Source organism: Solanum dulcamara, chromosome 1 (assembly GCF_947179165.1).
Source record: "Solanum dulcamara chromosome 1, daSolDulc1.2, whole genome shotgun sequence".
In the NCBI taxonomy this organism is placed as follows: domain Eukaryota; kingdom Viridiplantae; phylum Streptophyta; class Magnoliopsida; order Solanales; family Solanaceae; genus Solanum; species Solanum dulcamara.
Genome location: NC_077237.1, coordinates 48,845,216 through 48,869,775, shown reverse-complemented (window position 1 = coordinate 48,869,775; position 24,560 = coordinate 48,845,216). Strand labels below are relative to the sequence as shown.

Below are 24,560 nucleotides of genomic sequence, written 5' to 3'. Positions count from 1 at the left end.
GGGAACATTAGGAGGAGTCGCAATCCCATGGTTGGCTACTACTTAGGCTAGCATGATAAAAGAGGTACGAAACTCCACATGTATCACTTGCTCAGGCAAAGGGCCATTGCCTTGAGGAGCTAGAGGATCTTGGACTCCGTTAACATTGTTCCCCCTTGGCAACGATGGTCTTCTTGGAGGCATTTTTCTAAAAATTACAAAGGACAAACATTAGGGAGAGGAAGTCTTAGAACACACTCTATCGCACGACATAGACCATTAAGAAGTTAGGATTCCTAAAATTCCTTATAGCTTCCTATTCATAGATGTAGCGTGCTTCACAACCATGAATAAGACTCTACTTTACGCGGCATGTTGGACCCCTTAGGATATCTTAAAACTTGTGCTCTAATACCAAGTTTTTCACGACTCGACCTAGGACCTAGTTGTAACACAATAATTGAAACCCAGAAGGGCTCCAACTAAGCCTCTTGACATATTACAAAGCATACATAAGGTATAGAAAAACGGAAATAACGTAAGAGAGTCTAAACCATGAATCAAAAAAAAGAATGTAACTTGACAACATAGACTCGATAACATTTGTCCAAATAATACCACTACTAAATAAAAGGGAGGGAGCTAAGACATGTCCCTAGGTCACCCTCAAATCAAAATGTAATGAAGTCTTTAGAATCGAACAAAGTCATAACTTGTCTTCGATAAGATGAGGACTCACCAATGCTTCATCGATTGGAAACTCTACTAGTCACGTAAATAAGTGTGATCCTTAGCTCCTATATTATAAGAGAATGTAGGCAACAAATATACGTTAGTACGTTTGAATGTACTAAGTATGTGGGCATGACATGCAAGAAAAATTATAAGATGCAATGATAAAAATGTACATAATAAAGAAGATTGGTAAAGTCATGAGGACAACATGATGATCAAAGCATTTAAAGGACTTAGTCGAAAATCATAAAATAACATAATGAGCATATACATATACGGGGTTGGAACCATATCCGACAAAAAGTGGCTACTAAGGTTTTTGGTAGTTTTTGGTAGGGCCCCCACCTCAAGTCCTCTCGGTGCTAAGTCAAATCCCATGGAATACATACATTGCATAGAAATCATAATGAACATATATCATAGACATGATCATTGGTTTGAAAATCATAGAGTATTTCATAACATAATTGCAATGTGAAAATTAACCTTTCATCATTATAAATCATACTTACATATACATATCATGAGGTTCATAAGCCACCATATAGGGCCCTAAGTCACCTTTCTTCATAACTTGCATGAATATCATAATCTAATCATAATTGAAATCCACAGTCATGATTCATACTTGAATTTAGAAGAAAACTTGAATATATAATCAATTTGATTGAAAACCATAGAATACTTTGAAATCATTGAACTTCCAATCATAATTCATGTAATTTCATCATAGAAATAACTTTATGCATGGGCATCCATAATTCAACTTAAAATCGTATAATTTATGTAGAAACATACTTATAATGATCATTCATAATGATTAAAATATAATTGAAATAGCCCAACACAATTCATTAAAATTGAAGTTTAAAAGTAATGAGATTTCATGAGATTTTTTAAATAAATCTTGGACTCCATGAGTGGAAGGGGCTAATGAATAAATCCACACATACCTTGATTGAAATTAGACTTGAATTTAAGAAAGAAGGCTTGATCTTGAAGAAACCCTAACCAAAACTTGATGAATTCTTGAGGAACCTTGGGAGAGAAGTCTAAAATTTATTCAGGAATTAATGAGGGAAATAAAAGGGTCTAGGAATATTTTAGGAAATAATACTTAATGAATGTAGTCCTTGAAAAAGTTCACGTACATTATTAGAAGATAGGGAAAATGACCAAACTACCCTTCATTAAAGCCCAAAATTTAAACCTACGGATGGTTTTCTACGAATCATAGGAATTGTGATGAGTTGTCATTACGACTCGTCTTGTATGTGTTAGAAAAACCTAAAAATTGAGTCTCTAAAGTTACTCCTACGAGTCGTGATTACGACTCATCATTGGTGTTACGAGTCGTCAATGTGACTCATCTTGCGGGTTTGAAAACTTGCAAGTTTATAGGGTCTTTGAAGTTCCCATACGACTCATCATAATCTTCTGTACGACTTGTCCTATTGAGTCGTAGATGAAGTCTTGAGGCTCGGTAGTTGTAGGGTATAAGGCTTGCACTATGACTCATTTCTCGAGTTGTAGACTCTTTTACGAGTCATCATTACGACTCGTAGACTCTCATTTTTCCTTAGTCATTTTTTTCCAACCCTGAACTTATGTACATGACTTATTTCTATGACCTGTCAAAGTCCCTACGAGTCATAGACCAACTCGTAGACTTGGGGTCAGTCGACTTTTCTTGAGATTTTCCCTTCATTCGACTTTTCATTTTACGGGATCGTACAACTTGAACCACATGTAAGAGAGACCAAGGACTTGAACCAAGGTGATAGATAATCATTGACTTGAACCACGTGTAAGAGAGACCAAGGACTTAAACCTAGGTGATAGATAATCGTGGACTAGAACCACATCTAAGATAGTCCAAGGACTTGAACCAATGTAATGGTAGCTAAGGACTTGAACCAAAGCTAGTAAGTGGAGATGGACTTGTACCAAGGCTGATAGCTGCGATGGACTTGAACCACAATGAAGTAAGGCCAGGGACTTGAACCGAGGCAGTAATACCAAAGTAAGGACTTGAACCCTACCCGATGGAGTGAATTGGGGACTTGTACCATGAATAGAGGTGAATTAGTCAGAATTAGGATCAGCGGCCAACCGAGAGTCACTAGGAGTACCTCCATTCCGAGTGCCATCAATAAATCACTCCAGCCCGAACCACATCCAACCAAAATTGATGAATAGACTTTCGGAACCAAGAACCAAGTGATACGGGACCGGTAGAAGAATAGGACATTATAGAGGTAAGGTTCCAAAGATGTGTTACTACCTAGCTAAAGATCATATTATAAGAGTCAAGTCTGTCATATCAGTCTAGAGGGAGCTAAGCTGCGAAATGACGTCGGAGAAGTTCTAAGGCCCAAGGACACCAAATTTTTGCAAGTCTCTGGCAGTCACTAGTCTAAGCCAAGACTAAGGCCAAATATGCTTTCAAAGACATAAACCAACAGAAATAACAGTGGACATGCTTTAACAGTCTGAATTTCCCCAAAAATAACGCCTAGGACATGAATTCTAGGAATTTAACATGCTCGACGTCCAAATTCATCCAAGATCATACAATTCAGTATACAAATACCTAAACATACTCAATCTAAAAAAGGAAAAATCGTACCCTACCTGTTGGTCGACCGCGCGTGCTCCAACTCAAGAAACTGGAGCTTTTTCCTTTCGAATGGCCTCAGAACTCTACCACGCTATCAATAATAGAATCATAACACCAATACGGTCATTTTAACACTGAATTACTAAATTCGGACACAGGCCAAATTTCGAAGTCAAAAATGGGAATGTGGGAACCGCTTCATAAATTATGGAATTGACTCCGTGAAAAGGTCTTAAATGCTACTCCGAACTTGTGTTCCAAAAAGGAACACAATTCAAGGCTCAAAACAGCCCACCCTAAACATGCAACAAAAATCAAAAACAAGCTAGAAAGGACAACAAGGGCAACAACTATAATTAAGAAATTACCAGAAACGAAGGCCCGATAGCTGAAGCCAACCATACTACAACGATCCTCATGAAAAACTCCATAGTCTAGGCTTTTGAATCACCAAATTCGGGGTTAAGTTGATCAAGAAATACAACTTTGAAATAGAAGAAAACTTATGAGAAAGGTTGTCTTAGAGGGAGAGGGTGCACCAGATATGGTGCACCAGCAGATTATTCTCATTTTTAAAGTCTCCAATGGGGTGCTCGGGATTCATTCGAAACCCCATGCGCGCAAACAAACTATGCTATCCAATAAATTCGACGTTCTGGACTCAACGGCCTCGGGAACCGCACCCAAAATTTCCATTCGAGGTAATCTTAACAAAAAATGGGTCCCACACCCAAGTATTGTTTTAAGCCAAAATCTACAAAAAGGCTTGGAATGAGATCAAAAGCCTCGGGAACCGCACAAAAGGTCATTCTAGACTGAACTCGATATTTTAAAACTAACCGCACTGATGAAATTTTCATCCGAGTGCATTTTTCAAAAATGTTGACCAAAGTCAATCATATATCAAATTTCAAGGGCTAAAGTGCCAAATGACCCCAAACTCGTACTGATTACCTCAATACTCGTACCGATTATGCTACTAGCCTAATTTGGCCATTTTAGAGTTGATTGAACCGTCAAAATTCCGTTATGAGGTTGTTTACCTGAAGTAATTACCAAAATTACTTTTTCAAGTTATAAAAACTCCAAAATAGGGAAATGGGCCTAACACCCAAATGAACGGCCAGACGACCGAACAGTCAGTGTTAGCAAGTCATAAATAACTTGGGGTGACTACAAGAATGCTCTAAATGATGAAATGAATGCCTTATTTCAAAAATGACTCAGAGGGTCATTACACCTTCGGGTTCCTCATTCATTATGTCACATCTAGCATCTAGGCTTGGGTTGTGACAATTCTTTTATGTTGTCATGGAGGAGATAGAAGCTTGTCTTACACCCCCATCTCATTAGTAAAGGCATGTTGGATGTTTCGAGTCTATGTTATCTTTCATAACGTATTTTGAGACTTATGCTCTATTTTGAGACTATACTTCTGTGTCTATGCTTTAGCTTATTTGGTTTATTTACCTTATGTATGCTCATGAATGATATGTCATAGGCTTGGTTGGAGTCCTACAAGATTCAAATCCATGTGTCGCGCCTATGGTCTAGCTTGGGTCGTGACAACAGTGCACTTGTAGTTACATTGTAATTACATTATGGCAAACAAACACGTCACCGTAATTATTAGATTGTGTAATTACTAAACTGATAAATACTACCCTAATAATTATATCAATTTCGATTAGCAGGTGACTTTCCAAACATAATAGAAAAAAATAAAATAAAATAGAAAAAATAAAAACAAAAGGAACCAATAAAGGAGAAAAAAGAAAAAAAAAGGTGAAAATAAATACAGGAAAAAAAGTATTGGATGTCTTTTTCCCAAGTGGGGCCCACTTAAAAGTGGGCAAGTTGCCCACTTGGTCTTTTTTTCCTTTCCTACTTGTTGCATTTTTTTTCTATATAAATGTCATTTCTGGCATTAAGAGAACACAGAGAAAAACATAAATACATACACTGCTTCCTCTTTCATTTTCCTCTTCACTTTCTTTTTCTAAATAATTTTGTCAAGTTAGTTAATTTATAACACGTTATCAGCACGAGACTCCAGCTATTGTTAAGAAAGTAACAAAAAGGGTAAGAATTTTATTTTTTTAAAATGTCTAATATTTCAAAACTTGAATTTGTTGCTCTTGATAATTCTGGAAAAAGCTACTCACCATGGGCACTTGATGTCGAAATTCATTTAGAATCGATGGATTTGGCAGACACAATCAAAGATGAAAATACGGGATCTAGTCAAGACCTTGTAAAAGCCATGATATTTCACCGCCACCATCTTGACGAGGGGCTAAAATTATAATATCTAACATTAAAATATCCCCTTAAATTGTAGAAAAATTTAAAAGAAAGATATGACCACCTGAAGTTGGTCATGCTTCCACAAGCACGTCATGATTGGTTAAATCTGAGATTAATGGATTTTAAAAATATAACTAAATATAATTCTGTCTTTCTTAGAATTATAGCTCGGTTAAATTTATGTGGAGAAGAAATCACTGAACAAGATAAACTGGAAAAAACATACTCCATATTTTCACCCGCGAATATGCTCCTACATCAGTAATATCGCAAAAAAAGGTTTAAAAATTATTCTGAATTACTATCTCACCTTCTTATTGCTGAACGCCATAATGAACTATTAATAAAAAAATTATGATAGTCGGCCCGTTGGTTCTTTGCCACTCCCTAAAGTGAATCAGGCAAATTATAACCAACAGAAAAGAGGTCATGACCCAGTCATGATCGGGGTCGTGGTCATCGTCGAAGAATAAATTATAATCATGATGTTCGACTTACACCAACAAATAATCAGCAGTATAAAAAAAAGAGTGAAAAGCCTGAAGCTTTACCTAAGAAAAATTCAGAAAGCATATGTCATAGATGTGGAGGTGTGGGGCACTGATCGCAGACTTGCCGATCATCAAAATGTTTGGTTTAGCTAGATCAGACATCCTTAAAGAGGGCAGAAAATAATTCAGAGACAAATTTTATCTCTGAAGATAATATTGAGCTTATGCATCTAGATATAGCCGATTTCTTTAATTTTCCAAAAGAAAAATATGAATATTGATAAGACTAATAATATTTAAATTATTTTCTTTTTTTATTTTATCTATACTATATATTATGTTTGTATTTTCCTAGTCCATGGAAATAAATAAAATTTATGTAATAAACCATGTATTAATTATAATATTTACTTTATTTCCTTTTAAAAAAATATGGATATGCCTCAAATTTTATTTGGATCAATGATCAATCACGAGGATATTTGTGTAATTGATAGTGGAACAATTCATGCCATTTTTAAAGACGAGAAATATTTTTCCAACTTACTTAGAAGAAAAATAAATGTTACTACAATTTCTGATAATTCAAAAATAATTGAAGGCTTCGGAAGAGCTACTATAATTCTGTCTGAGGGGACAAAAAATGTTATAGAAGATGCACTATTTTCTTCTAAATTCCCAAAAAACTTATTAAGTTTTAAAGATATTAGCAGAAATTGATATCATGTTGAGACACTAAATGAAATGAATATTGAATACCTTGGTATAACCAAGAGTGTTTCAGGCCAGAAATACATTTTGAAAAAATTATCAACTTTGTCATCTGGCCTATATTATACAAAAATTAGTGCAATTGAAGCACATATGATCGTAAATCAAAAGTTTACTGATCTAAATACATTTGTACTATGGCATGATCGAATAGGTCATCCTGGATCAATAATGATGAGAAGAATCCTTGAAAATTCAACTGGACATCCATTAAAGAACCAGAAGATTCTTACGAATGATAAATATTCATGTACTGCTTGTTATCAAGGCAAATTAATTATCAGACCATCGACCCTGAAGGTTGGCATCGAATCTTCTAGTTTTTTAGAGCGTATACATGAAGATATATGTGGACCTATTCATCCACCTAGTGGATTGTTTAGATATTTTATGGTCCTAATAGATGAATCATCTAGATGGTCTCATATGTGCCTCTTATCATCCCGTAACCTAGCGTTTGCAAAGTTGTTAGCACAAATAATAAGATTAAGGGCGCAATTTCCAGATTATCCAATTAAGGTCATTCGCCTTGATAATGCTGGTGAATTTACATCCCAAGCTTTTGATGATCATTGCTTATCAATTGGGATAAAAATTGAATATCCTGTTGCTCATATTCATACTCAAAATAGCCTTGCAGAGTCATTTATTAAACGCCTACAATTGATAGCAAGACCTCTACTAATGAAAACAAAATTATCAATTACTGTTTGGGGTCATGCTATCTTACATGCAGCAACACTTGTACGTCTCAGACTGACATATTATAATAAATATTCTCCGTTACAATTAGTATTTGGACATGAACCAAATATAGCCCATCTACAAATTTTTGATTGTGCAGTATATGTGCATGTAGCACCACCACAACGTACAAAGATGGGTCCTCAACGAAGGTTGGGCATATATGTTAGGTTTGACTCACCCTCCATAATTCGATACCTTGAACCGTTGACTGGAGACTTATTCACTACTTGATTTGCAGATTATCAATTTGATGAAACAACTTTCCCACCCTTAAGGGGAGAGAAAAAGGCACCCGAATAAGAAATTGCATGAAAATTTTTATCACTATCTCATTTTGATCCACGCACCCGCACATATGAGCAAGAGGTCTAGAAAATCATCCACTTACAAAAAATAGCAAATCAAATGCCAGATGCATTTACTAATTTGAAACAGATAACTAAATCACATATCCTTGCAGTGAATATGCCTGTCCGAATTGATGTCCCAAAAGGACCATCTATCAGTATCATAGCTTCTGAATCCCAAACACGCCTGAAGCCTGATAGACCATTGGATTCAAAGGATAAAAATCCTAAAAAGAGAAGCGTGAGGAATAATAAAGATGATACTACAGAAGAACCTTCTGAAAAAGGTCAACATTTGAGTAATCTTGATATTCCTGAAGAAATCAGTGAACCCGAAACTCAAGTGAATGAAGAACTTTCAATAAGTTCTACCGGTGATGAGATAAATTTAGACCGATCAAAAATTATGATGGATAATGTTTTTGCATATAATGTTGCAATTAACTTCATGCAAGATAGTGAAAGTATTAAGCCTAAATTCGTCGAAGAATATTGACGTAAATGTGATTGGCCAGAATGGCAAAAGGCAATTCAATCAAAATTAGACTCACTTGCTAAACATGAGGTTTTTGGACCTGTAGTCCAAACCCTTGAAGGTGTGAAACCAGTTGGCTATAAATGAGTTTTTGTGCGAAATGAGAGAAATGAAATTGTAAGATACAAGGCACGCCTTGTTGCACAAGGATTCTCTCAAAGACCCGGGGCCAACTATGAAGTAACATACTCACCTGTTATGGATGGAATAATATTTCGATATCTCATTAGTCTAGTTGTACATAAAATTTTTGAAATACATCTAATGAATGTAGTTACAACTTACCTTTATGGTTCACTTGATAATGAAATTTACATGAAAATTCCAGAAGGATTAAAATTGCCTGAAGCATGTAATAAGTCTCGGAAGATGTACTCAATAAAACTACAAAGATCATTATATGGTCTGAAACAATCAGGGCGCATGTGGTATAATCGCCTTAGTGAGTACTTAATAAATGAAGGCTATATAAATGATGTCATTTGTCCATATGTTTTTATTAAGAAAACGGAATCAGAGTTTGTTATACTTGCCGTTTATGTTGATGACATAAATCTCATTGGAACTCCTGAAGAGGTCCAAAAGGCAATTGAATATCTAAAGAAAGAATTTGAGATGAAAGACCTTGGAAAGACAAAACTTTGTTTAGGTCTGCAAATTAAACATTTAGTAGACGGGGTCTTTGTCCATCAATCTGCCTACACTGAGAAAATCTTAAAACGATTTTACATGAACAAAGCACATCCATTAAGTACTTCAATGGTTGTTCGATCACTTGAAGTGAAAAAAGATCAATTTAGACCTCCAGAAGAGGATAAAGAAATTCTTAGTCCTGAAGTACCATATCTCAGTGTTATTGGTGTACTTATGTATTTTGCTAACGCAACTAGGCCTGATATAACATTTTCTGTTAATTTGCTAGCAAGGTATAGTTCATCCCCAACGCGAAGGCATTGGAACAGTATCAAACATATTTTGCGATACCTGAAGGTACTATTGATATGAGTTTATTTTATACTAACAAAGGTTGCGCAGACCTTATTGGTTATGCAGATGTATGTTATTTATCAGACCTACATAAAGCTCGATCTCAGACAAGCTATCTATTTATACACGGAGGAACTGCTATATCATGGCGATCTACAAAACATTATATTGTTGCTACTTCTTCAAATCATGCTGAAATAATAGCAATTCATGAAGCAAGTAGAGAATGTATGTAGTTGATATCGATGATACAGTTCATCAAAGAAATATGCGGCCTGAAAAATAATGTTAAAGTACCAACACTTATATTCGAAGACAATGCCGCGTGCATAGCTCAATTAAAAGGTGGCTTCATAAAAGGAGATAGAACGAAACATATTTCACCAAAATTATTCTTCACACATGATCTTCAGAAGAATTGTAATATTGATGTACAATAAGTTCATTCAAGTGATAATCTTGCAGATTTATTCACAAAGACATTACCAATATCAACTTTTGAGAAGTTGAGATATAAGGTTGGAATGCGTCGTCTCCAAAATATCAAATGAAGTTTTCATCAGGGGGAGTAAAATACGCGTTGTACTCTTTTTCTCTTAACCAAGGTTTTATCCCACTTGATTTTCCTGGTAAGATTTTTAATGAGGCAGCACTTAAGACGTATTACTAGATGTGTGTACTCTTTTTACTTTACTAGACTTTTTTCCACTGAATTTTTCCTAATAAGGTTTTAACGAGTCACAACATCTATCGGTATTCAGAATAAATATGTATATTATTTCGTATAGAATTTTTAAGGAGGCACATTATACATAGACATTCAAGGGAGAGTGTTTTGTATTGGATATCCTTTCCCCAAGTGGGGCCCACTTAAAAGTGGGCAAGTTGACCACTTGGTCTTTTTTTCCTCTCTTACTTATTGTATTTTTTTTTCTATATAAATGTAATTTTTGGCAAAAAAATAAAAATACATACACTGCTTCCTCTTCCATTCTCCTCTTCACTTTCTCTTTCTAAATAATTTTATAAAGTTAGTTAATTTATAACAAATATAACTTAGTTTTCCCTTATTAATTTACAGAGTTTTCCCTCATCCAACCCGATTAGCTGTAGCGTGAACCCTAATTGAAAGATTCAAGTTCAAAGTTTTGAGCCGTAGAAGATGTACGGTTCGACCGAGGATGCAGAGAGAACTGCTTTCAGGAATGCTGAAAAGAAATACAAACTTTATTACGAGAATAGCCGAAAGTAAGTTGTTAAAGTTGCATGTCTTTTACCTTAATTAATGGGACACTAATGTGTGTGTGTGGGTGTTGTTCAACTCAGGAAAAAGCAACCGAAACCAGTAGATTTGTCGGATGTAATTGATTTTAAGTCAATTTCAGAGTCTTACCATGGAAATGGTGAACTTCCCTCAGGCATTTTCGCAATTCCATGCGATTTTGATACTCCTGTATTCTGCTTGGAAAGTCATCCGGGTATGCCTTATCCTCGTATTGCACAATTTGCATTCTATCTTCAACTTGGAAACTATTAAGTCTTAATAACTATTTGATCATTAAACAATTCAAGGTCTTTTTTATCAGAGAGATCTGAGCTTTCAATGTAAAACTCATTAAGATAGGAAACCAATACCCTATTAAAGAACTATGGTCCCAATAGAATTGACAAGTGAACTATAACTTACACATGTACTTATTGAACAACTATGGTCCCAATACATTATTTCTCTATCTTTTTAGTCTTGACTTGTATGTTAGTGTAGGGATAATTTTGAGAGTTGAACAACCTTTAGTTAGTTTAACAGCTAATAATTTTCCTTATTTACAGGCAAAGTAGCAATAGAATGTTTTGGGCTTGAATAAAGTGAATGGTTATAGAGGACTATATCTGGCTGCAACTTTGTCCTGTGTTGAGGCATAGTCAGTTGATGACATTACTTCTCGATTAATCTTCTATTCTTAGCATGCCGGACATTGAAGCTTTTTTGCTGATTGTTGCAGGGTTTTATTTCATTCCTGGAGCATTACCTGTTGAGGAGCAATGCCGATGGATAAAGGAGAGTTTGACAAGCTTTCCTCAACCTCCTAACAGGACCAACCACAATGCAATTTATGGGCCTCTACAGGACTTATTTGCTGCTGCCAAGGATAATAAAGTTTTGATTCCAGAGGAGCAGTATTGTGGGATCAATAATTCTGAGGCGGAAATCATCCAGAGGGACATAAATGTTCCCACATGGAATTTTTTTGAACAATCAGGTGCATTATCCAAAGTAGTTACATGCAAATCAGTGCCAGCCTCTGTTTTGCTTCGTAAGTTACGGTGGAGCACCCTTGGCTTGCAGTTTGACTGGTCGAAGGTCTTGCTGATTTTCTCCTCATAAGTGCAGTATATTGTTCAAAGGTTCATTTTGATGGCTTGTTGCCCATTTGCATACAGTCCTAGTGATGTGTGGATATTCAATATTTCTCATTTGTGCATCATAACACCCTTTTTTAAAGTATTCATAGGAGCTGGACTTATTTTATATGTGAACCAAACAAGTTATGTAGGCTTTTAATACTATCATGTGATTCGTATTATGGTACCATTTGTTTCTTCACTTGCTGTTAAAACTGACTGATACTAATGAAATAGGTACTGTACATTCCTTCCTTCTCAACTTGTTTCATGACCTTATCTATGACCACAAATTTTATTGTTATTTTAGCTAACCACTGACGATATATTGTCTTTGAATAATTTGTTCATTGTGCCCTAACATTAGTTTCTGGTGTCTACACCTGCTGATGAGACTTTTTAGCAATTGTACACTCATCATTCCTTCCTTCTTCCGTACAGTATATTTTGTTCTCTTTTCATGTGCTTGATTTTATTTAATCTTGGACTTGTGTTCATCGTTTTTTATTTCCTTGACTAGTATCTGTTCTGATTTTTTTTTCTGGCATTTGTTCAGCGGAGCTATAATATTTCTCTGCCTCACAACAAGATACCCGATGCACTTTGCCTGCTGGCTGAAAGATTGGCAGCACCTACCCTGCCATTAGGTGAAGTGTTCCAGGCGGAAGCAGCAATTGTCAATTATTTTGGTCTAGGTACCTGCTCCAAAATATTTGACTTCTAGGTCTTAAGCATATGGATCTATACCTGTATTAGTTATCTATAAAAAGGAGCCATTACAGTAGACTTCTTATTTGCTAATTCTAGTTTCCTCTACTCCTTTAAGGTGACTCGCTTGGTGGCCACCTTGATGACATGGAGAAGGATTGGAGTAAACCTATTGTTAGCATGAGGTATGTGCTGATTTTTTACAGTTTTCTCTGGTTTAATTAAGTTCAAACTTTGATCTGTAGGAAACATTACTAAGGCCTGACAACTGTTCTTTTTTCTCTCTAGTTTGGGCTGTAAAGGCGTTTTCCTTATTGGGGGAAAGTCTAGGGAGGTTCCACCTCTTGCAATGTTTGTTCGAAGTGGTGATGTTATTCTTATGGAAGGACAAGCAAGGGAATGCTTCCATGGTTAGTTAACTACGTATGTTTTAGTTCTCTGGTTGTGGTATGCTAGCTGTAGGTGATGATTATCGTAGGAATTTTGGGTATCTACAGGTAGTTGATAGAAATTTGGGGGTCGTAAAACTTTTGGAATCATTCTTGATCTACTGGTAGCGGTATATTACATTAGTCAGTTGATTTTACTTGGGAATAAATGTTCTCGTTCCTATTTTTTGATGATCTAGGGTGGTCACACATGAACAACTTGACGAACTAGCTTATGCTGAAGTTTATCATTCTTAGGGACGGGGACGGGGACGGGGACGAGGGTTAGGAGGGGTAAGTGGGTTAAAGGAGCGTCTAGAATGAGAATAGGCTCTTGGAACATTGGGATGTTGACGGGAAAATCCATAGAGCTAGTTAAGATTCTAAAGAAGAGGAAGATTAATATAGTGTGTGTACAAGAGACCAAATGGGTAGGTTCTAAAGCTAAGGGGGTAGATGGGTATAAGCTTTGATTTTCTGGTAGATCGAAGAATAGGAATGGGGTAGGCATTTTAGTAGACAGTAACTTAAGGGATCAGGTGGTGGAGGTTAGGAGATTCAATGATAGGATGATGTCGATTAAGGTGGTCGTTGAAGGGACCACGTTGAACATTATTAGCGCTTATGCGCCACAAGCAAGCTTAAACGAGGAGGATAAGAGGCGTTTTTGGGAGGATTTGGATGAGTTAGTTGGAGGCATACCGTCTACTGAGAAGCTTTTCGTGGAAGGGGATTTCAATGGGCACATCGGGTCTATTTCGGGAGGGTATGATGATGTGCATGGAGGCTTCGGCTTCAGGGTCAGAAATGGAGGAGGAGTCTCACTGTTGGATTTTGCAAGAGCTTTTGGGTTGGTGATAGCCAATTTGAGTTTCCCAAAAAAGGAGGACCACTTGGTAACCTTCCGGAGTGCGGTGGCTAATACCCAGATAGACTTTTTACTCCTTAGGAAGGATGATAAAGGTCTGTGCAAAGACTATAAGGTCATTCCGATCGACAACCTTACGACCTGACATAAGCTCTTGGTAATGGATTTAGGGATCAAGATGACGAGGAAGAAGAGGGTCGGGGATGACCGACCTAGAATCAGATGGGGGAGTTTGACCACGACTAGCGCCCTGGAGATGGGAGAGAAATTGAAGGATATGGGGGCCTGTGATAGAAGTGGGGATGCGAACACTATGTGGGATAGGACGGCTAGTTGTATTAGGGTTGTAGCAAGGGAAGTGTTGGGAGTCTCGACAAGTAATCGTGGTCGGCACCGAGGGGATTGGTGGTGGAATGGAGAAGTGCAAGGGAAAGTGGAAGCGAAGAAGATAGCGTATGCGAAGCTGATAGAAAGCAAGGATGAGGTGGAGAAGTGGACGAATAGGGAACTTTATAAGATAGCGAGGAAGGATGCGAAGTCGGCGGTTTCGATGGCAAAAATGATAGCTTTTGAACGTCTTTATGCTGAACTAGAAGAAAAAGGCGGGGATAGGAAATTGTTCAAGCTATAGCCAGGATGCGGGAGCGAAGGGCACGCGATGTGGATCAAGTGAAGTGCATTAAGGACGAGCATGGAAAGTATTGGTAGAAGAGACCCTCATTAAACAGAGATGACAGACGTACTTCCATAAACTCTTGAATGAAAAAGGAGACAGGGAGATTGTATTGGGAGATTTGGAACATACAGGGAGGCTTCACGTTGGTGAGTGTTGCAGGAGTATTTCGATCGAAGAGGTTAAGGGTGTTGTGCGTAGGATGCGCTGGGGAAGAGCGGTCGGACCTGACGAGATCCCTGGTGAATTTTGGAAGAGCACGAGCCCGGTAGGTTTGGAGTGGCTGTCTAGGTTATTTAATGTCATCTTTAGGACAGCAACGATGCTCGAAGAATGAAGGTCGAGCGTACTGATCCCTCTATACAAAAATAAGGGGGATATCCAGAGTTGCAACAACTATAGAGGTATCAAGCTTTTAAGCCATACTATGAAAGTGTGGGAAAGAGTGGTGGAGATGAGGGTTAGGAGAGGCGTGTCTATTTCAGAGAACCAGTTCGGATTTATGCCAGGACGCTCAACTACTGAAGCTATCCATCTTATGAGGAGACTGGTGGAGCAGTATAAGGAGAGAAAGAGGGACTTGCATATGGTATTCATCGATCTAGGAAAGACTTACGATAAAGTTCCACGAGAAATACTATGGAGATGTTTGGAGGCTAAAGGTGTACCGGTGGCGTACATTAGAGTGATCAAGGACATGTATAAGAGTGCCAAAACTAGGGTAAGGACAGTAGGAGGGGACTTAGAGCACTTCCCAGTTGTGATGGGGTTACATCAAGGATCAACCCTTAGTCCGTTTTTATTTGCCTTGGTGATGGATGGATTGACGCGACAAATTCAAGGTGAGGTGCCATGGTGTATGCTTTTTGCGGACGACATAGTCCTGATCGATGAGACTCGTAGCGGGGTTAACGCTAAGCTGGAGGATTGGAGACACACCCTGGAGTCTAAAGGGTTTAAGCTGAGTAGGACCAAGACAGAGTACTTAGAGTGCAAGTTTAGTGAGACACCTCATGAGGTTGGCGCGGAAGTTAGACTTGGTGACTAGGCCATCCAAAAGAAATGTAGTTTCAAGTACCTTAGGTCTATCATGCAAGGCAGCGGGGAGATTGATGACGATGTCACACATCGTATCGGGGCAGGGTGGATGAAATGGAGGCTCGCTTCCGGGGTGCTCTGTGACAAGAAGGTGCCACCACAACTTAAGGGCAAGTTCTACAAAGTGGTTGTTAGACCGGCTATGTTATATGGGGCGGAGTGTTGGCCAATTAAGGTCTCTCATGTTCAAAAGATGAAAGTAGCCGAGATGAGAATGTTGAGATGGATGTGTGGGCATACCAGGAGCGACAGGATTAGAAATGAGGCTATTCGGGACAAGGTAGGAGTGACCTCAGTGGAAGACAAGATGCGGAAAATGCGACTTAGGTGGTTTGGGCATATGAAGAGGAGAGACATAAATGCCCCAGTGAGGAGGTGTGAGAGGTTGGCCATGGATGGTTTCAGAAGAGGTAGGGGTAGGCCGAAGAAATATTGGGGAGAGGTGATTAAACAAGACATGACGCAGTTACAGCTTACCGAGGACATGACCTTAGATAGGAGTGCGTGGAGGACCCACATTAGGGTAGAAGGCTAGTACATAGTCGCGTTATCCTACCCTATTAGTAGGCGCATTAGCGCACTATAATTTCCATTATGGAGGACACAGATTAGGATAAAAGGCTAGGTGATTCATCCTTTGCACCATAGTAGTTGTAGTTCTGGTCATTGTTTAATGCCTTTTGACTTCTGCATTGTATTGCTGTTTATAGTTGTGGCGCCGTTGTACTTCGACTATCTTATCTATCTTATCTTATTTATTTATAGTAGTTAAGGCCTCTTTTTTCCCGTACCACTCTACCACGACTTTATCCTTTTGCTATTCCTGTTTTCATCTTGTTTTCTATATGCTTGCTCCTATCTGACCTTTTATCTTGTCCTCTCTTAAAGCCGAGGGTCTTTCGGAAACAGCTGCCCTACCTTTCAAGGTGGGGGTTAGGTCTGCGTACACTCTACTCTCCCCAGACCCCACATTGTGAGATTATACTGGGTTTGTTGTTGTTGTTGTAGAAAGTCAGAGTATTCTTTTTTCATTTTCAAGTTCATCTACAGAAGGCTCAAATGTTTAGTGATCTTATGCCGTTCTGAGACTGAGCTCAAAGCATATTTTGATGATAAATGGGTATTTGGGTGGTTATTGCTTTGATTGCCACTGATAGAAGTTGGAGGAAGTCTTTGAAAAGATTTTTTTTAAAATAAATTCCACAAAACCCCTTTTACCTTTTGGGTTTGGGAAAAAAATACCTTCACTTTTTGAATGAGACAATAAACCCCGTGATCTTGTATGAAGACTGAATGATGAAGAGTCATGGAAATCCAAAGAGGTTATTGAAGAATAAGAGAGAGATTAGAAAAAAGTTCGTGGAAAGCTGGAACAAATGCAAGGGTTGCAATTTATAAGCAAGAAAAAAGGAGTTATAGGTGCCTTAGGAGATGAGCTGTTATCCCAACCAATAATCAAGTCACGTGTGGCAGGTGCATTTAAGGTCGTGGGATCGTCTTTTCACATTAATCAGAACTTTCTCTAGTCGAACGTCTCATTAGAATCTTTGGAGATTATTCAGCTTCCCCGTCATGCTTGATTGAAAAACAAAGGGACTATTTGTATCGGGGAGAAAAACTTATATGCGCAATAGAATAAATAGTGGATACACGGCGTCGATAAAGGATGCTCAAGGAAATTGGCTCGGTTAAGTGAACTAGTCTCGAAGACGAGTTTGGGGAAGATCTGTCTCAATTATTTTTTGAAGTCATGAGAATGATTGTTATCGGGAAATAGGTGAAAACTCGTGGCTTGAAGATATGATGTGACAAGACAAAAAGGACAGATATGCTAGATATGGTCATACAAAACCCAAGCCACAATAGAGTAATATTAGCTAGCACTATGAACAACATTTCCACGTAGGCAATATCCCATTGATCATAACACTTTAGGGCTCGAGTGGAGCTTATCTATTGGTTGATGTATTATCTTTATAACCTATAAATAAAAGTTTTGACACAATTGTAAGGGGCATCTGATACTAAGCAATACAACAACATTACATTTATACTTGTGCTCTAAGTTTTTCATATTTCACTAAGGGGTCCTTTGGTAGCTAGTAGAGTCATGCAAGTATTAGTAATGTAGGCATTAGTTATGCATGAATTTATATATTATTTTATGCAGATATTAGTTATGTAGGGATTAGTTACTCATGTATTATTTATATATGTATTAATTATTCCACCTTCTATCATGCATAAAATAATACATAGATTTCATCATAACTTATACATGTATTAGTTATGCGAGTTTCCAAATTGTCAACCAAACGTCGTATTAATTTTATACAATTATAACTTATTTATTGTCTATCTACCAAACTTTGTCTAAGTTATCCGAAAATTAATACATGGATAACTTGTTTCTTATCTAGCTACCAAATGACCCCTAAAGGTGTGTAAAGGAGAATATTTTCCATGGTAAATGTTCTTTTGGAAAACAAGTTAGTTTCTTAATTATTTTCTTGTGTTTGTTAAATAAGAAATATGGGGGGTGGGATGGTCAAGGGGTAGGGGTTGGGGGCGTTGGGAGTTTACACTAAACATAGAATATCACTTATAGAACTTGTTTCCCTGCATTCATTAAGGAAGTCATTTTCCTCATTTTTAAGGAACATATTTTCCTATAGAAAATATTTTCGAACAATTTGTTCAACCACATGGAAAGATAAGAAAACATTTTCCAAAAAATATTTTCCTCCATACCAAACATACCCTAAGTCTTTACTTTATTGCATTTACTTAATCGTTCTCGAATCTAAAGCTAAGAACACTCAAACATCATTGGTTCTAGTAAAATCGAACATCAGCGGAGATCCACTGCTCCATATGACTTTCTTTACGTACTTTTTTTGTTGAGAAAACCGTTAGATACATACGACTTTCTTTGCTTACTTTATTATCTTTATCTCATTTTTTACTTACATACAAAAACATATTTGCATTACTTAAAGACTTTGCGGATTCAACACCCATGTACAAAAGGTATATCAAAAAGTAGAAAAGCCATATAGAAAATGTGAGTCTCTACAAACAACACCCAATCTTCTATACAAATAGGAACCTCGTGGATGCACCAAAAAGAAATCAGATAAGAGGCTATTCCTCAAAAGTATACCGAGTCCTTCTATATCCCATCAAAAGCTTTCCTATTTTTCTCCTTCCGTACAATCTACATAAGCTCTAGTGGATCAACATCCAAAGCCCTACATCTTCTCTTTTGTATTCTACAGTCCAACAAAGCAATGCTTCTTCAACCGTGCCTGACATCACCATTCAAGTCCAGACTATCTCAATCATGATGCATGTTTTGATACATTAAGCTTTGCCAATGTTTCCAATTTGTACTAGATATCGTTTAAATTTGCAACTCATAGATCATTTGATAATCATTGCTGTTAGATAACCATGATACCATTTGACACAACATGTTATGTTGTTTTGATAGTGTAATGAAATATCTTATTCTCCTAGTTAGCCCTAATCTACTGTTTAATACAACAACATACCCAAAAATCTATTGTTTAATATGATAGATTATTGTAGTCTTAATAATGGAAGTCTGCTACTCAAATGGTTGTGGAGATATAGCATGGAAGGTAAGGAAGTTTGGGAAATGCATATTAATGCCATATATGGGAAGAAGGATATATGGAGCTAAAGTTGCTCGGACTCTCCAAAATTGTTGTTGCACCCATGTTGGATCCTCCAAAAATGCACTACTTTTGAAGGATCTGATACGCACCCAATGATATTTTTGAAGAGTCTGAGCAACATACATATGGAGAACTGTTATTGGGAAGTATGGAAGGGCATAATCAAACTGTGAGAAGACTTCAGTTAGTTTCCTAGATTGGGGGTGGGAAATGGAGAAAAAAATTTAGATTTTGGACAGATTTGTGGGTTGGTGATAAATGTTTAAAGACAAGTTTCCTACTCTGTTTAACTGCTCTACTAAAAAGGATGGTAATACTGCTGAATTTCATCCTAACTCTTGTTGGAAGCCAAGGTTTCGGAGAAATTTGAATGATTGTGAGATAGAAGAATTTTGTCGGTTGCTTCAACAATTGGGATCAGTTATATTGATCAGAATAAGGTGGATACCCTGTTCTGTCTGGCAAGTAAAGATAAGAAATTTTCAGTTAAGAATTGCTATAGTATGTTGATAAAGCAACCGGGTCAGTAGGAATTCTTGGCCTTGGAAGATGGTATAAAACACAAAAGCTCCTATTAAAGTAGTTGGATGGGTTGCAACTTGGGGGGCATGCTTAACTCAAAATAACTTGTAGAAAAGAGGTTTTAACATATTTAGTAGATGCTTCCTGCGTGAAGAAGATTAGGAAACAATTGAGCACCATTTTCTCCATTGCAGATTTTCAAGAGAATGTTGGGAGTTATTCCTAAATCTTCGTGGTATTAATTCAGTGATGCCTCAGAATGTGAAAGTTTTGTTGGAAGACTTGCAGCAGCAGGTGATACCAAAAGAGATAAAGCAGATATGGAGAGTTATTCCATTGTGCATCTTATGGACAATATGGCTGGAGAGGAATAAAGCTTGCTTTGAAGGGCAGAAAATTCACATTTTTAAAATTAAGGATAGACACTTACAAAATTTGTACTTCTGATGTAAAATAGCTTAATAGATAATTTGAATTCTGTATGGGTTTCTTGGATATGCTAGGAAGAAGAGTGTAGTAGGTTGCTTTTTGTTTTATGTTGTTTATGTTTCTTCCCCTATACAAGGTAAGGCTGCGTACAATAGACCCTTGTGGTCGGGTTCTTACTCGAACCCTGCGCATAGTGGGAGCTTTAGTGCAACGGGCTGTCCCTTTATGTTTCTTTCCCTATACCATCTTGGTACCATTTAATAAAAGTATCTACCTTATCCAAAAGACAAAATAAATAATGAAACCAGGTCATTTGATTTAATTCCACTATAACCTTTTTGTTAGGGATCCTTTTAGTGAGATATGTGGCTTTTGTGCACTGATCTAACCATGTGTTGTTTAGGTTATAGTCTTGAGCTTTTCCTTAAAAACTGAATTTGTGTTTTTAACAAGGGCATGGGAAGATTGATTAACTAGAGTTCTATGATCTTTTTTCTCATTTCTTGGAGAAGCAAATGCTTGCCCTCTTTTTAATTTGAAGACACAAAAAATTAGATATTGTTGTGTTGCTTGATTGGTGTTAATTCTACTGGCCAATCAAGAACTCTCATGTTGCAGACATGAGGATGTTGAGATGGATGTGTGGACATACTAGGAATGATAAAATTAGGAATGAAATTATTCGGGAGAAGGTGGGAGTGGCCTCTGTGGCAGACAAGATGAGAGAAGCGAGTCTGAGATGGTTTGGGCATGTGCAGAGGAGGGGGGTCGATGCCCCAGTTAAGAAGTGTGAGCGATTGGATTTGAGGGTTATGCGGAGGGGTATGGATAGACCGAAAAAGTATTGGGGAGAGGTAATTAGATAAGATATGACGCAACTTCATATCACGGAGGACATGATCTTAGATAGAAAGGAGTGGAGATCGCGGATTAGGGTAAAAGGCTAGTAGGGGCAGAAAATTGTCTTGCCTTGTGACGGTTTAGGGTTGGTGTTAGGTCTAGGCGTGTCTTTTTAGTTGTGATGTTATTGCCTTTCGATTATCACTTTATTTTGCTATTGTTATTGTTATTGTTATTGTCTTGTAAAATTTGCATCGCGTTTCGTTTTATCCATTATGTTATATATATTATTTTTTCCTCTTATTTGAGGCTGATACTTTTGAGCCGAGAGTCTTTCAGAAACAATTTCTCTATCTCAATGAGGTAGTGGTAAGGTTCGCGTACATCCTACCCTCCCCAAACCCCACTTGTGGGATTTACTGGGTATGTTGTATACACAAACATATTTAACTGCTAATAATTGAATTGAACGAGTTAAATTATGAAGCGTGTCCTTGACCTCATACAAATTCAACTGTGCCTATTTCCCGATAAACAAACAATTTGATTTAAACACTGGCAAGAAATCATCCAATAAATGGTTCTATCAATATCCTAGATGAGAAATTTAGCTACTCATAATTATACTCAGAAACGCAATACTAAATTTTTTAACCAACAAGAAAAAATGGAAGAAACAGAAAACTCATTGCTTAGTTTCATTAGCCCTCGCTTCTGGGGTGGTTCTTTCCCTCCAAAATCGTGTCCCCTCAAAAGACGATTCTTGGGGTTTGTATATGGCCTAAGGTGTGTAAGGGGCCACTCATGCCAATAAAAGCATGGATCATGCTAATAAAACTCTGGTATGTAAAACTGAGATGCTCATCAAAGGACCTCGTTGTGTGAGGAGGGTTGATGAGCTCCTTCTCACCGAATTTCTAGGTCTGGTCGCGATGGGGCTCGCGACACCCCTTGATTCAGTGCTTTGAAATTGGCCAACTTCCCTGGCTCGTCTGTTGAGGCCGTGACATGAGCAAGTGGGGCGTCCTCAACCTTCTTCAGTTCTTAGTTTTCTTGACTCGACTTGCACCGAATCATCCTTTTCTGCCCACTTTCATCCAAAGCTCTTCCTACACATAAAATACATAATTAGCTCAAAATCCCCCAATAAAAATGTAATCCGCACAAATATGTACAAATATGAGGTGATAACTAATGTACTATGGTTATGCACTTTGAGCCAAATATCAATATGAAAACAACTTTGGTCCATTTGCTATTTTGGGTAGTTACTTAAAATTGCAGCTAAACAACTTTGGTGCATTTGCTATTTTGGTTAATTACTTAAATCTGGGGCTATGTGACCAGGAGGTCACGGGTTCAAGCCTTGGAAACAGCCTCTGGCAGAAATGCAAGGTAAGGCTGCGTACAATAGACCCTTGTGGTCGGGCCCTTCCCCGGACCCTGCGCATAGCGGGAGCTTTAGTGCACCGGGCTGCCCTTTTACTTAAATCTGGGGCTAAAATGTGTTCTTTACGTTTCCTAATAGCCAGACCGTGTAAAAATCCCAATACCATTTCAAGTTCAAGTTGAAATAATGAAATATTTATTGATTAATGGGCCCTTGGTTGCTTTTTTTTTTTTTTTTAAAAAAAGTTGGGGGTAGGCCGGTAGGGGAGGGGGAAATGGGGAAGGGACTACAAGGTGGGGAATCAAACCCTCACCAACAAGGTGAAAGTGAAAGTTCAGGTAGCCAACCAATTTGGTTTCCTTAAATGGACAGGTGGTGTGGTAGACTTAAAAATAACAGTGACAATATAATTTTCAGATTGCCGTCAAACAAGGTAAAAAGAATTTATAAAAATGACTATTTGAGAAGATGTTGGAAGTGCTAAACATTTTTCCGAAAATGTAACACTTTTTGGCGACCCTACTGTCAAAAAATCAATATAATTTTTCAGCACATTGAGTTTTCTACGGCCTGTTTGTCGAAAAGGTAAAATAATATATTAGATATTTTAATTTTTTGATGGCAAAGAATAAATAAATAAATTCTAATATACCGACAGCAAGGTCATCGAAAATCTTTCGGTACAGAAGGTCATTGGAAAGTGTTAAATCATCAGGTTTTTCATACACTGAGGTTATTGAGAAATGCCGTTGAAAAGTATCAACGACATCTTATTTTCATTGAAGATTCATTTCTACTAGCTGGTTTCTATCTCTGTATTTTTGATGACTTCCTCTATCAGAACTCCTGAAAATCCTAGCAGAGTGCTTTTTGAGTTTAACCAGGTGGTGAAATGTCTTAAGTTGATGATATAAGATTATTCTATGGGATGTTGCAAGGAGGCACTATAATTTTTATGAGTATAATTGCTTACTGGAAGTTCTCAATGCTCAGTGTTGCTAAAAAGTATCATCTTGTTTAAAATGAGGGGTGATTTTCAATTTTGCAAAGGGATTTTGCTTCATGGGTGAAGCAATGAGCTTTAGAAAAGTGTGCTTGAAAGAATGATGTGCAAAGTGATTCAATAGAGAATTGGTCAGTTCATTGTATCTTTTCGCTTTTGAAAACATTGTCTGGGTTGTATGTTTTTCCCCCATTTGACCATTATAAGAAGCCATATTGTTTGGGTTCGTCTGGAGGTGTGCTGGAAATGAGAAAAAAATAATCCGAAAACCCTTTATACGTTTTTGAATGCACTAAGTTGACGTTGTGCCTTGCAGGTGTCCCTAGGATTTTCACCGATAAAGAACATGCTGAGGTATCCTCCCTTGAATTGCTGTTTTCCGATGAAGAGGATTCTGCTTTCTTGGAGTACATTAAGACTTCTAGAATCAATATCAATATTAGACAAGTATTCTAGATTCAGTTTTCTCTTGAAAGTTTTGTAGAGAAGTAACACGAAGCAACATTATTTTGCATAAACATGAGAAAATGTTTTCCTCCATACCAATTAACACCCAAAATTTTGCAAAGAATTCTCTCATATTTGTGGATTATTCAACATGGGTTCTGTGCATTGCATGTATGAGTGGACAACTTAGTGTTGAAGTGTGTGACCATCTCATCTAAAAGCTTAAGCTATTAGAGAGAGTACACTTTTTGTTATTTAATTATATTCTCCACACTTGGATGCAATCATCATTGTAATTGTTTGGTGATATTAATTTTTACGAAACCACTTGCAAAAACCCGTGAGCAAATCTTCAGTTCCTAGTCCTAAACCTTAACACAAGGGGTCTTTCAATTTTCATCTTTTTCTCCAAACGAGCTAAACTGCTGTTTGTTGAGATTTAAAACCTACACCCACCCACCACAGTCGTCATGCAAATTTTCAGTCTAATAGAATTCCTTAAGCTCTTAGCTGGATTTGTGACTGTAACAT

The 24,560-nt window shown here is 37.4% G+C and overlaps 1 protein-coding gene across 1 annotated transcript; it reads left to right on the top strand.

Moving 5' to 3' along the window:
* The first annotated feature begins 10,495 nt into the window (after nucleotides 1–10,495).
* LOC129882418 (alpha-ketoglutarate-dependent dioxygenase alkB) lies at nucleotides 10,496–24,366 on the top strand. Its single transcript, XM_055956743.1, has 7 exons — nucleotides 10,496–10,767; nucleotides 10,846–10,997; nucleotides 11,523–11,881; nucleotides 12,479–12,617; nucleotides 12,749–12,815; nucleotides 12,919–13,040; nucleotides 23,899–24,366. Exons 1-7 carry the CDS (start codon nucleotides 10,682–10,684, stop codon nucleotides 24,036–24,038), a joined length of 1,065 nt encoding a protein of 354 aa, XP_055812718.1. The 5' UTR covers nucleotides 10,496–10,681; the 3' UTR covers nucleotides 24,039–24,366.
* Nucleotides 24,367–24,560: the final 194 nt, after the last annotated feature.